Source organism: Pan paniscus, chromosome 8, assembly GCF_029289425.2.
Source record: "Pan paniscus chromosome 8, NHGRI_mPanPan1-v2.0_pri, whole genome shotgun sequence".
NCBI classification, from domain to species: Eukaryota; Metazoa; Chordata; class Mammalia; order Primates; family Hominidae; genus Pan; species Pan paniscus.
The window spans coordinates 131013539-131026176 of record NC_073257.2 but is presented as its reverse complement, the minus strand read 5'-3'; the positions used below and the strand labels follow the sequence as shown (position 1 = coordinate 131026176).

The window sequence follows — 12638 nt, the reverse complement described above, 5'->3', positions numbered from 1 at the left end:
AAGCTCTTACATTCTAGAGGGGAAACACCTCATACCTGTAGTAAAAGTAGAGTGTTTGGAAGGAAAATAATGTGGAGTGAAACTGCTGAAGCGGAGTTGTAGGTGTTCTAGATGGGGTTGTCAAGGAAGGCCTTAAGGGAGAGCCTCTCTGGATCAATTTTCTCATTGTAAAATGAGGACAATAATTGTACTTATCTCAGGGTTTTGATGAACATCGAGGGAGAGAAAACGCGTAGAAAGTGAGAGTATTATGGGGATAAGAGACTTCTAGGCAGAGGGCAGGGAAAACACAAAGGCCGTGAGGCAAGAGTGGGCTCAGAGCGGATGCAGATTTACTAGGAGGCCGGTGACTAGGGCTGTGGTGGGGGTCCCAGAGTGCCTTTTGGCCAGGCCAAGGACTTTAGGTTCTGTTCTGGGGTGGGGAATGTCAGGAAGGATTTGAAAAGAAGAGTGACATCAACTTGTTCTAAGAGAATCACTCTGGCTCCTTTGTTAAGACTGGACGTAGCAGTCCAAAGTGGGGAAGCAGGCCAGCGGGCTGGCTTTGTGACATCCTGGAGGGTAGAGACAACAGAATAGAACAGCACGCTACATACTGCACTGGTGCTTAGATGGATTTCTGCGGCATAAGGGTAGAAGTGGAGGGGGCACCTTACTCAACTCGGAGGGTCAGGGAAGGCTTCCTGGAAGAGGAGATAAACCCCTGGAGGTTAAGAAAAGTGAGCTAGGCAAACTGAGCAAATACAGAAGCAGAGTCATACAGGCCTGAAGGACGCCATGAGCCGATTTCCTGTTCCTGGAGGTGCAGGGCAAGGGAAGGAATTGGCCCGCTGGAGGTTAATGGCCAATACGGATCACTTCTGAGGGCTCAGTGCTGTGTTAGGGATGTTTTATCTCCTTTGATCAGAAACAAAACCCTGAGATAGGTACAATTGTTATCCTCATTTTGCGGATGGGAAAATAGACTTTGAGATACTGACTTGGCGAGGGTCACACAACTAGATGATGTGCTGGGTCCCCCAGTCCTGGACTCCGGAGACCCCCTGAATGACCTAGGCACACTTGTGGCTTCCGTGAATTTAAGTGCACACAGCCCCCGCCTGCCCCTGTGCTAGGGAAGGGCAGGTGGGAGGAGGAAGGGAAGGCAGGTTTTTCTTTACAAATGGTACCTATTTGGTAGTCAACAAAAGGAACTGGATTTGCCCCAACGCTGGAAGAAAAAAAAAAAAAACCTGTTGGGCTGAGGGATAGTGCACTGTGCCCAGGGCCCTATACTTGGTTTGATGCTCTGGTGTTACTCTCTTGAAATTCTCAGTAACTTGAATAAGGGGCACCGCATTTGACATTTTCACTGGGCTGAGACCATGATGCAGCCGGCCTGACTGCGCAACACCATGCACACTGGAATTCGTGGGCAATCGGAGGGATTTTCGAGGGTAATGACCAGGGGTAGGGCGCGGCAGAAGTGCAGGGTGAGGTTGCGGACGGCCTCACTCACAACCTTTCCGGGTCTTCGCATTAGGTACTGTGATGAGGGGTTCCGATAGTGACCCCTTGGGGCCTGGAGACGGCCCGGCTCCCCAAAGGTGCGGAGCAGGGCAAGCAGGGTTGGGAGGACGTGGCCCGTGGGAGAGCTGCGCTCGCCGGAACAGTGGGCGCGCAAGGGCCCCGAGGCGCTGTGACACGGGACGTCGGGCGCGCGGGCCTGGGGCGGGAACTGCGGGTGCGCGCGGCCCGGGGCGGGGCTCGCCGCCCGGCTCCTCCTCCACGCGCGGCCTGGCGGCGGCGGCTACTCTAACCAGCGCAAAATGTCCCTGGAACAGGAGGAGGAAACGCAACCTGGGCGGCTCCTAGGACGCAGAGACGCCGTCCCCGCCTTCATTGAGCCCAACGTGCGCTTCTGGATCACCGAGCGCCAAGTACGGCCCGGGCCCGGCGCGACTAGGGGCAGGGAGGGGGCGGGCCGGGCCGCGTGGAGTCGGGCTGACCCGGGTGACCTTGGCCAGGCCACGTGGGCGCCCCCTGTCTCCGTTTCCTCCTCTCGGAGTTGTGCCGGGAACGCGCACCACCGGCCTTCACCCCTTAGGGCGCGGGAGGGGACGCAGGGGAAATCGAAGCTGCCAGATGCCCACGACCACAACGTCACCCTCCAGATTGCCCTCTCGGAGGGGCCCAGTCCGCGCAGGTGGCTGCTCCCTACTGCCTGAGCTGTGGCTGAGCAGCAGACTGGGGAGAAACAGGCTCTCCCACCTTGGTAAGCTCAGCCACTTTCGGTGAGACCCCCGAGGCTTTGGGAAGCCACCCTTGGGCAGGACATAAGCAGGACTTATCTCCCTGCAGTGTCTAGGGCAGCACCGTCCAATAGAAATACGATGTGAGCCTTACAGGTAATTAAACATTTTCTAGTAGCCACATTAAACAAGATAAAAACAAACAGCTGAAATTTTTAGCAATACAGTACATTTAGCCCAGCAGGTGCAAAATATTAACATTTCAACATGTAATCAGTAAAAAACATTGCTGAGATATTTTACTCGCTTTTTTGGTACAGAGTCTTCCAAATCCGGCATCTGTTACATCCGCAGCACATCTGGGTTCAGCCGCATGTGGCGAATTGGAGAGCAGGGCTTTAGAGGGTTCTCTTTGAGGCCTCTCCTAAAGTGGGGTCCAGCCCTGTTTTTTTTTAGGTGGGGAAATTGAGAAGGGACGGTGAGCTCAGGTTGCTCCAGCAGAGCCAAGGCTTAAAGCCAGAACCACTACAAAGTTTGGAGTTTGCTGGAGCAAACCTCTTTTCCCCAGTGTGACCCCAGCTGCACCATTGAGCCCTTAATGGGGCGTCCATCCTCTGTCACTGGAGTGAAGCCTTATAGCAAGCAGAGAGTGAGGCCACAGACTCTTGAGATATTCTAGGCCATTGCTTCGAGGTCATATGTGAGATATGAACATAAGACCATTTGAACCCCCAAAGTCTGGGATTTTAACCCTCAAGGGCAATTTGATACTGAGAGGTTAAGGGCACAGACTTCTGAATCATTTCCTGGCTGTGTTGCCTTGAGTACATTCAGGAGTCCCTCTAAGCCTCAGCTTCCTCACCTGGAGAACCTGGAGAGGTTGGGAGGATCCCAGGAGATGATGCCAGTAAAAGGCAGATCACAGACCCTGGCAGGTTCTCAGAAAAAAAAAAAAAAAAAGCCAACTGTTAGTGTTTATATCTTTATTTTTCTGCTGCCATTAACCTCTCTGTTGCTTTTCTCCCTCCTAAGTCCTTTATTCGACGATTTCTTCAATGGACAGAATTATTAGATCCTACAAATGTGTTCATTTCAGTTGTAAGTATTGTTTTCAGAGCTAATGAATTTCACATTTTATTTTGAAACTTGAAGTCTGCGTGTCCCTTTTTTTTTTTTTTTGAGACGGAGTTTCGTTCTTGTTGCCCAGGATGGAGTGCAGTGGCACCATCTCGGCTCATAAGAACCTCTACCTCCCAGGTTCAAGCGATTCTCCTGCCTCAGCCTTCCGAGTAGCTGGGATTGCAGGCATGCGCCACCATGCCCGGCTAATTTTGTATTTTTAGTAGAGACGGGGGTTTCTCCATGTTGGTCAGGCTGGTCTTGAACTCCCGACCTCAGGCCCTGCCCACGTGTCCCTTTTAAAAGCAGTTGAAATAACAGAATCTACATATATTATTGTGTTTATTCCTTCTAAATGAGCTTGTCAGATTGGAAGGGGTAAGGAAAAGCATACATCTGACCGTGCGCCGTGGCTCATGCCTTTAATCCCAGCACTTTGGGAGGCCGAGGTGGGTGGATCACCTGAGGTCAGGAATTCGAGACCAGCCTGACCAACATGGTGAAACCCACGTCTCTACTAAAAATACAAACATCAGCTGGGTGTGGTGGCAGACACCTGTAATCCCAGCTATTCGGAAGGCTTGAGGTGGGCGAATCACTTTCTGAACGCAGGAGGTGGAGGTTGCAGTGAGCCGAGATCTTGCCACTGCACTCCAGCCTGCGTGACAAGAGTGAAACTCCATCCCCTTCCCCCAGCAAAAAAAGAAAAGAAAAGCGTACATCTGTTTAACAGGTAATATCAGGCCCAGGCCAGGTGCTGGGGATTCAGAGAGAATCAAACAAATCTTCCACGTGATGGAGGACAGACTGGCTAAACTGGTCATATCCTGGGTGACAAGAGTGAAACTCCATCTTTAAAAAAAAAAAAAAGAAGAAAGAAAATGTAATAAAATTAGAAGCAAATATAACCAGATGTTTACAGTTGTTAATTCTGGGTGAGGGGATTATAGTGTGTAGCCATTCTTTGTAATTTTTGTATTTATTTTTTCTCAAATTAAGAAATGGAGGCTGGCTGTGGTGGCTCATGTCTATAATCCCAGCACTTTGAGAATCTGAGATGGGAGGATCTCTCGAGAATAAGAATTTGAGACCAGCCTGGGCAATGTAGCGAGACCCTATCTGTACAAATAAAAATAGAAAGTTAGCCAGGTGTAGTGGGTTGTGCCTGTAGTCGCAACTATTTGGGAGGCTGAGGCAAGAGGATCACTTAAGCCCAGAAGTTTAAGGCTGCAGTGAGCTATGATCACACCACTGCACTCCAGCCTGGGCAACAGAGTGAGACCCTGTCTCTTAAAAAACAATAAGAAAAGAAAGAAAGAAAAAGAGAGGAAATAAGACTGAACTGATTAGACATGGAAGTGGGTGAGGGAGAAGGACTTCTAGGTTTCTGACATGTATAGCCAGGGGATGGTGGTAACCATTCAGTGCGACAGTTGACATCAGAGAGTGGGGGAGGTGACAGCACCACTGGGGGCAGCTGCTGGAGCATCTAGGAAGAGGAAGGCATAAATCTGAATGGCACTCAGGGCTATCCTAATGGATAGAGAGCCTAGGGCACCATGTGGCTTGAAATCAGGCATGCAGTCGAAGTCCAGTGCATGCTGGTGAGTGAGCTGGTGATTCCTACATCTGGGGATAAACCTGAACAATGTTGAGATCATTACTTGATTACTTGATATCTGATTTTAGGAAAGTATAGAAAACTCGAGGCAACTATTGTGCACAAATGAAGATGCTTCCAGCCCTGCCTCGGCGGACCAAAGGGTATGTTTCACGTGCTCAGGTCTGGCTGGTTGCCCTCAGATGGTTCTGCCTGCATGGTCTGAAGTCAGGTGGAATTTGGCCATTAATCTCTGTCTCCATCTCTTTTCTTTCTTTTTTCCTTCCCTTGGGAGCCACTGTTCTATTGGCTATTAATGCTGTCATTGTTATATACTGCCCAGAGGACCGGCTTTGCAAAACTGGGTTAGTTTTTAAAATGTAGTTAGAATTCTGTCCCATAAACCAGACAGCAAGTTTCCTCCTACGCAGTGGATATTTGTGGGGATTCCCTGCAGCTGATTCCTGGAGCCCAATGGCAAACCCCAGAATTCAGACAGGGCTCTGACGTCAGAATTCATTCTCCACTGCAGGCAGCATTCCTGCCGATAGGCTCAAACGGACCGTTCCTTATCTACCTTGCAGTATGTGGGGCTTTCTGGAGCTCACAAACACCAGTTCCTCAAGACAGCCTATGGAGAGCTCACATATTTAACTTTTTCTAAGAATGTGCTGGGGACCCTGGTCTGACAGCTTGGCTCTGTTGCAAGTAACTTGACTGATGGCATGGTGTGTCATCAGCACACAGCCTGCTCTGCTCTGAGCCAGAGGCAAGCCGGATTCGGGGACTCATCTGAGGGATAAGTTAGGTGTTGGTATTCTCCAAGGGTAGAGACAGGACTTTTTAATGTTCTGGTCCATTTCTCTGTGTGGCTCGTCTCTTTGCTTGTCATTAGTTCATTTGTTTATTCATATGATCCATTTATTTTGATTTGTTCTGTCAATGTGGTAAAAAACAGCTCTGGCCTTCACTCTCTGAAAGGTAGAACAAAGGTGGTCCCAGAAATGAGACAGGCAAAGAAATTCTTTGCTGCTGAGCCACCTTTAAAAGCTTTTTTTGTTTTTTTGTTTTTTTTTATTGTTGTTGTTGTTATTGTTGTTGTTTTAAGGCTGGGTGTGATGGCTTACCCCTGTAATTCCAATGGTTTGGGAGGATGACTTGATGCCAAGACTGCGAGACCAGCCTGGGCCGTATAACAAGACCCCATCTCTACTAAAAATTAAACAACTAGTTGGGAATGGTGGCGTGAGCCTGTAGTTTCAGCTATTCAGGAGGGTGAGGTGGGAGGATCGTTTGAACCCAGTAGTTTGAGGCTGTTCTGCAGTGAGTGATGATTGTGCCACTATACCCCAGCCCTGGGTGACAGAGCAAGACCTTGTCTCTTAAAAAAAATTGAAAATGAAACAAAGCTATTCTTTTTTCTCCTTTAAGATACAAGAAGCTTGGAAGCGGAGTCTTGTAAGTTTCAGCCCCTTCCTAATTTTTAGTGTCCTATAATAACAAAACCAGACATCCAGCTAACCTTGCATCTCTCCTTTTGAAGGCAACAGTGCATCCCGACAGCAGCAACCTGATCCCCAAGCTTTTTCGACCTGCAGGTGAGTTGGTTCTAATTTTCAGAAGTGGGTTGGGAAGATGTAGTTTCTAACACTTAGAAAACTCTGCCTGCCGGATCACCTGGGGTCAGGAGTTCGACACCAGCCTGGCCAACATGGTGAAACCCCGTCTCTACTAAAAGTGTAAAAAATTAGTTGGGCATTGTGGTGGCACGTGCCTGTAGTCCCAGTTACTCAGGAGGCTGAGGCAGGAGAATTGCTTGAACTTGAACCCGGGAGCCGGAGGTTGCAGTGAGCTGAGATCATGCCATTGCGCTCCAGCCTGGGCAACAAGAGTGAAACTCCGTGTCCAAAAAAAAAAAAAAAGAAAAGAAAACTCTGCCTGCCTTGCTTTAATTATTTCTCCCCCGGCAGGATTTCTTTCTTTCTTTCTTTTTTTTTTGAAACAGTGTCTTGCTCTGTCACCTAGGCTGGAGTTCAGTGGCACAATCTCGGCTCACTACAACCTCCGCCTCCCAGGTTCAAGTGATTTCTCCTGCCTCAGCCTCCTGAGTAGCTGGGATTACAGGTGCCCGCCACCATGCCCAGCTAATTTTTTTCCTTTGTGTATTTTTAGTAGAGACAGGGTTTCACTATGTTGGCCAGGCTGGTCTCGAACTCCTGACCTTCTGATCTGCCCACCTTGGCCTCCCAAAGTGCTGGAATTACAGGTGTGAGCCACTGTGCCCGGCCATGTTATAGTAATTTTATGTACATACTTTATTATTATTATCATTTTTAGAGACAGGGTCTCACTCTGTTACCCAGGCTGGAGTACAGTAGCACCTCCAACTCCCAGGCTCAGCTGATCCTTCTACCTCAGCCTCCTGAGTAGCTGGGACTACAGGGTCATGCCGCCACACCTGGCTTTAAATTTTTTGTGGAGGTGGGGGTCTCGCTACCTCTACAAAATAGAGGCTGGTCTCGAACTCCTGGCCTCAACCCATCCTCCAGCCTCGGCCTACCAAAGTGCTGAGACCTTGACCCCCCACTTTATTAGAAAAACAAAGAATGAGTGGAAAAAGTCCTTTGAGGTCTGTGCCTTCTGGAAGCTGGGGAAGAGGTGTTCAGGTGGGTAGTCCCCTTCTGGCCCCCTCTGCCTGGGCAACTGTGGTCACTGACACCTCCTCTCTTCTCTTCCTGCCAGCGTTCCTGCCTTTCATGGCGCCCACGGTGAGCAAGCAGACATTTGCCGTTAGGAGACTAGGGGCTTGGGAAGATGGCCACTCTCCTCCTAACCTCAGCTGTGTCCCTCCAGCTCCAGACCCCTGTCACATGACTGCCGGATAGATGGTTGTGGATCCCCACTGATAACCCATGGCTGCTGTTCATATGTCCTTGTCCCCACTCCCTCCCCACGCCCTCCCAGTCAGGCATCCGGGCCTCTGGAAGGCCCACAGCTTGGCAAGGTCATCCCTTTTCTGAACACCAAGTATGCGCAGAGCACGGTAGAAGCGGCCAGTGAGTTAGGATGAGCTCCCTGCACAAACCCCTTGCCACCAAGTCCTCCTCTGACACAGCCCCTCACCTGGGACCTGGCATTGTCCCCGTGAGGCTTTTCTCACCTTGGCCCTTGGGAGGTGCTTTTTGGTTTTTTGGGTTTTTTTTGTTTTTCGAGACAGAGTCTCGCTCTGTCGCCCAGGCTGGAGTGCACTGGCGCAATCTCAGCTCGCTGCAACCTCTGCCTCCCTCGTTCAAGCAATTCTCCTATCTCAGCCTCCTGAGTAGCTGGGATTACAGGCGCTCACCACCATACCCAGCTAATGTTTTTATTTTTAGTAGAGATGGGGTTTTGCCGTGTTGGCTAGGCTGGTCTCGAATTCCTGACCTCAGGTGATCCACCCACCTTGGCCTCCGAAAGTGCTGGGATTACAGGCGTGAGCCACCATGCCTGGACCGTTTTTTGTTTTTTAAAATAGGGTCTTGCTCTGTTGCCCAGGCTGGAGTGCAGTGGCACAATCATAGCTCACTGTAACTTCAAACTCCTAGGCTCAATCGATCCCCTTACTTCAGCCTCCTGATGAGTAGGTGGGAATACAAGTACTTGCCACCACGGCAGGCTAATTTTTTTATTTTTACCAGAGTCTGAGTCTTGCTACATTGCTCAGGCTGGTGTCGAACTCCTGGCCTCAAGGGATCCTCCCAGTTTGGCCTACCAGAGTACTGGGATTATAGGCGTGAGTCATCACTCCCAGCCTAGGAGGTACTTGTCCACACCACAGGCTCCTGTCTGCTTTCCCTAGCAAATGTGTACTTCTTTTTTTTTTTTTTTTGAGACGGAGTCTTGCTCTGTCTCCCAGGCTGGAGTGCAATGGCATGATCTTGGCTCATTGCAACGTCTGCCTTCCGGATTCAAGCGATTCTTCTGCCTCAGCCTCCCGAGTAGCTGGGATTACAGGTGTGCACCACCACACTCGGCTAATTTCTGTTTTTCGTAGAGACGGGGTTTCACCATGTTGGCCAGGCTGGTCAACTCCTGGCCTCAAGTGATCCTCCCACCTCAGCCTCCCAAAGTGCTGGGATTATAGGAGTGAGCCACCGCGCCCAGCTAACAAATGTGTACATCTTAGCTACTCTGCTGGACTAAGGCCCTGGAGACACGGCCTGCCGTTCGACCCTGGATGTCCTTAGAGCTGCTAGTTTGGTGTTTGGCAGGTGCTCACTCAACCTTGTCTACGGACCGGCAGCCCCTGTACCCACCACCATCCTCTCCTGCCCCAGCTCCTTGGGGGCTCAATTCTCCCTCTCCCCTGGAAAGTTCTTTGCTACTGCAAGTTCTCCTTCCACAGAAACACTTGTAACTCTGTTCCACTTTCTTCTTAAAAGGTATTTTTGTCAATGACACCACTGAAAGGGATCAAGTCCGTGATTTTACCTCAGGTAGCCATTCTTCCTGTTTCACGATTACTAAATTCTGTTATGCTTGAAACGAAAATGCGATCCATTTGCCCCTCTCGGCAGGTTTTCCTCTGTGCCTACATGGCAGCATTCAACAGCATCAATGGAAACAGAAGTTACGTGAGTATTATGAGACCCAGAGAGTGTGGGGTTTTGTGTTTTTCCTTTTGGAGTTTGTTGTGTGTGTTTGTTTTTAAATTATCTTTGCTGGATAAAACTGTGATATTTGCTAAATAAGTACTTTTGTTTCTCCTTAGACTTGTAAGCCACTAGAAAGATCATTACTAATGGCGGGAGCCGTTGCTTCTTCAACTTTCTTAGGAGTAGGTATTTTTAGAATCTGTCAAATCTTCTTTATTCCTCAGAATCCAGGAAGTTTTATTTATTCCAATTACAAATTTATGTTCCAATTTAAACAATTTAGAAAATATGACTAGGAAATAAAAGTCACCTGTAATCGTATTATCCCAAAATAATCATGTTAATAGTTTAAGTTTCTAAGCATATACATGGTACTGTTGTCTTTTTATTTTTTTCTATTTTCTTTTTTTTTTTTTTTTTTTGAGACACAGTCTTGCTCTGTTGCCCAGGTTGGAGTGCAGTAGCATGATCTCAGCTCACTGCAACCTCTGCCTCCTGGGTTCAAGTGATTCTCCTGCCTCAGCCTTCTGAGTAGCTGGGACTACAGGCACGTGCCACCACACCCAGCTAATTTTTTGTATTTTTTAGTAGAGAAGGGATTTCACCATGTTGGCCAGGTTGGTCTCAAACTCCTGACCTCAGGTGAACTGCCCACCTCAACCTCCCAAAGTGCTGGGATTACAGCCGTGAGCCACCACGCCTGGCTGGTACTGTTATCTTTTTAAAAATTGTTATATGAATTGTGTGTTATAAATATGTTATATAATTTGTGTATTGCTTTGGATGTCAAGACACTGTAATGGTGAAAGATGGGGAGATGCTGGCATCAGACAAGCCTGGGCCCTCATCCTGGCTCAAACCTTTAATGGCTCTGTGACTCTCAACAGCTTCCATACCTCTCTCTAAGCCCCTGTTGACCCCTTAGATGAACAGGGAGAGGATCTCCACGTTGCAGGAATTTGAAAAATACCTGAAGAGCACTGGCAGTGGTCTGACTTGTAATAGGAACTAGGTCAGGGCGACCTCTCTGCTAGTGAGTAGGTTCCGCTGATTTTTCAGTCCCATGAAATGATTTTTCTCTCTTCTTTTCTAGGTAATCCCTCAGTTTGTCCAGATGAAGTATGGCCTGACTGGCCCTTGGATTAAAAGACTCTTACCTGTGATCTTCCTCGGTGAGCAGGAAGGGCTGGAGGCTGCCGTCTGGGTGGGGTGTCTTTGTGGTCTGTGAGCCTTCCTTCATCTCCAGAGGCACCTGGCTCCCTTGGCACATTGTGACTGATGACAGGTGGCCTTTGCAGCCCGGCAGGCCCCCAAGCCCAAATCAGGTCTTTGGTTTGAGAGGTGACACTTTCTGTAGATACCCACATTAATGGCCAAAGAATGAACACAAGACTGGAAATGCAAATTACATTTTTTTTCTTCAGATGGAGTCTTGCTCTGTCACCCAGGCTGGAGTGCAGTGGCATGAGCTCGGCTCACTGCAACCCTCCGCCTGCTGGATTTAGGCAGTTCTCCTGCCTCAGTCTCCCAAGTAGCTGGGATTACAGGCGTGCGCCACCATGTCCAGCTAATTTTTGTTTGTATTTTTAGTAGAGACAGGTTTTCACCATGTTGGCCAAGCTGGTCTTGAACTTCTGGCCTCAAGTGATTCGCCTGCCTCAGCTTCCCAAAATGCTGGGATTACAGGCATGAGCCACCGCGCCTGGCCCTACATTTTAAAGATTATCTGTGTAAACGTTCTACATACATTATTTTACTTAATCCCGACAACAATTTATGGGTAGGAAATATTATTCCTATTTACAGATGAGGAGACTGAGGCACAGGGAGGTTAAGTAACTTGCCTAGAGTTACACAGCAAGCAAATGGTTAGTATAGAGATTCCAACCCAGTGGGGTGACAGAGATATTAGCTGAATATTTTGACTCTGCCAGCCTGCAAGTTTACTATGTCATGCTCCAAATTTGGGTTTGGGAATCATAGCAGTTTGAAGAGTTGGCAGACTGATGTCAGTGGTGAAATTGAGGAAATGGTGTTATAGAAACCTTACAACTTTGGCTGGGCGTGGCGGCTCACACCTGGAATCCCAGCACTTTGGGAGGCCATTGCGGGTGAATCACTTGAGGTCAGGAGTTTGAGACCAGCCTGACCAACATGATGAAACCCCGTCTCTACTAAAAATACAAAAATTAGTCGGGCCTGGTGGGGCATGCCTGTAATCCCAGCTACTCTGGAGGCTGAGGCAGGAGAATTGCTTGAACCCGGGAGGCGGAGGTCGCAGTGAGCTGAGATCACACCATTGCACTCCAGCCTGGGCAACAAGAGTGAAACTCTGTCTGAAAAAAAAAAACTTAAGCAAAGACGAGGGAGGGTTATGTTTCCAAGATCCCAGGGTTTCTCCTGGAATCCGGTAAGGAAGCAGGGGTGCTGGAAGCTGGTCCCAGGCTGTGGTCAGGATCCAAGACTGAGTGGCCAGCAGTTCTGAGCCTACTTCCACAGCCCCAGGAGAGCACCTGGTTGGCCCAGCCTATGGCAGGTGTCCACCTGAGGGTCAAGAAAGGCCAGCTGTCAGAGAAAGAGGCTTGCAGGGGGCAGACACCCAAAGAGATGTTCCTTTGCTGGAACAAGACTCACCCCCATCTTGGGTGTTCTTTACTTCTTTACATCTACAGTGCAAGCCAGTGGAATGAATGTCTACATGTCCCGAAGTCTTGAATCCATTAAGGGGATTGCGGTCATGGACAAGGAAGGCAATGTCCTGGGCCATTCCAGAATTGCTGGGACAAAGGTAAGAGACAGGATGAAGCTATAGCTGCTTGCCTTTTGGGCAAAGACTAGACTTTTCTGTTTGAAAGCCGGTGACAAATTCATGTCTGCCTTCAACCTTTCTTTACCCATCTTTCCTTAGCATGCTGAGAGAGAAATTTCTCATTTTGCCCCCTGCATTAGTCTGGGTTCTCTGGAGAAACAGAACCAATGGGATATATGTACATAATCTTTCTTTCTGAGACAGGGTCTTGCTCTGTCGCACTGGCCTGGAGTGCAATGGTGCAG

General features: G+C 48.9%; 1 protein-coding gene across 5 annotated transcripts in view; it reads left to right on the top strand.

The window, feature by feature from the left end:
* The first annotated feature begins 1717 nt into the window (after positions 1 to 1717).
* SFXN4 (sideroflexin 4) overlaps positions 1718 to 12638 on the top strand; it is a 37657-nt gene continuing 26736 nt past the window's right edge. For all 5 annotated transcript variants that reach the window (XM_034931600.3, XM_008950970.3, XM_003825644.4 and 2 more), the window contains exons 1-11: positions 1718 to 1919; positions 3264 to 3329; positions 5040 to 5114; positions 6382 to 6408; positions 6494 to 6548; positions 7693 to 7718; positions 9372 to 9425; positions 9507 to 9563; positions 9701 to 9766; positions 10678 to 10756; positions 12257 to 12372. In XM_034931600.3, the coding sequence (XP_034787491.1) occupies positions 1809 to 1919; positions 3264 to 3329; positions 5040 to 5114; positions 6382 to 6408; positions 6494 to 6548; positions 7693 to 7718; positions 9372 to 9425; positions 9507 to 9563; positions 9701 to 9766; positions 10678 to 10756; positions 12257 to 12372 (732 nt within the window). In that variant the 5' untranslated portion in view covers positions 1718 to 1808. The remainder of the gene's footprint in view (positions 1920 to 3263; positions 3330 to 5039; positions 5115 to 6381; positions 6409 to 6493; positions 6549 to 7692; positions 7719 to 9371; positions 9426 to 9506; positions 9564 to 9700; positions 9767 to 10677; positions 10757 to 12256; positions 12373 to 12638) is intronic.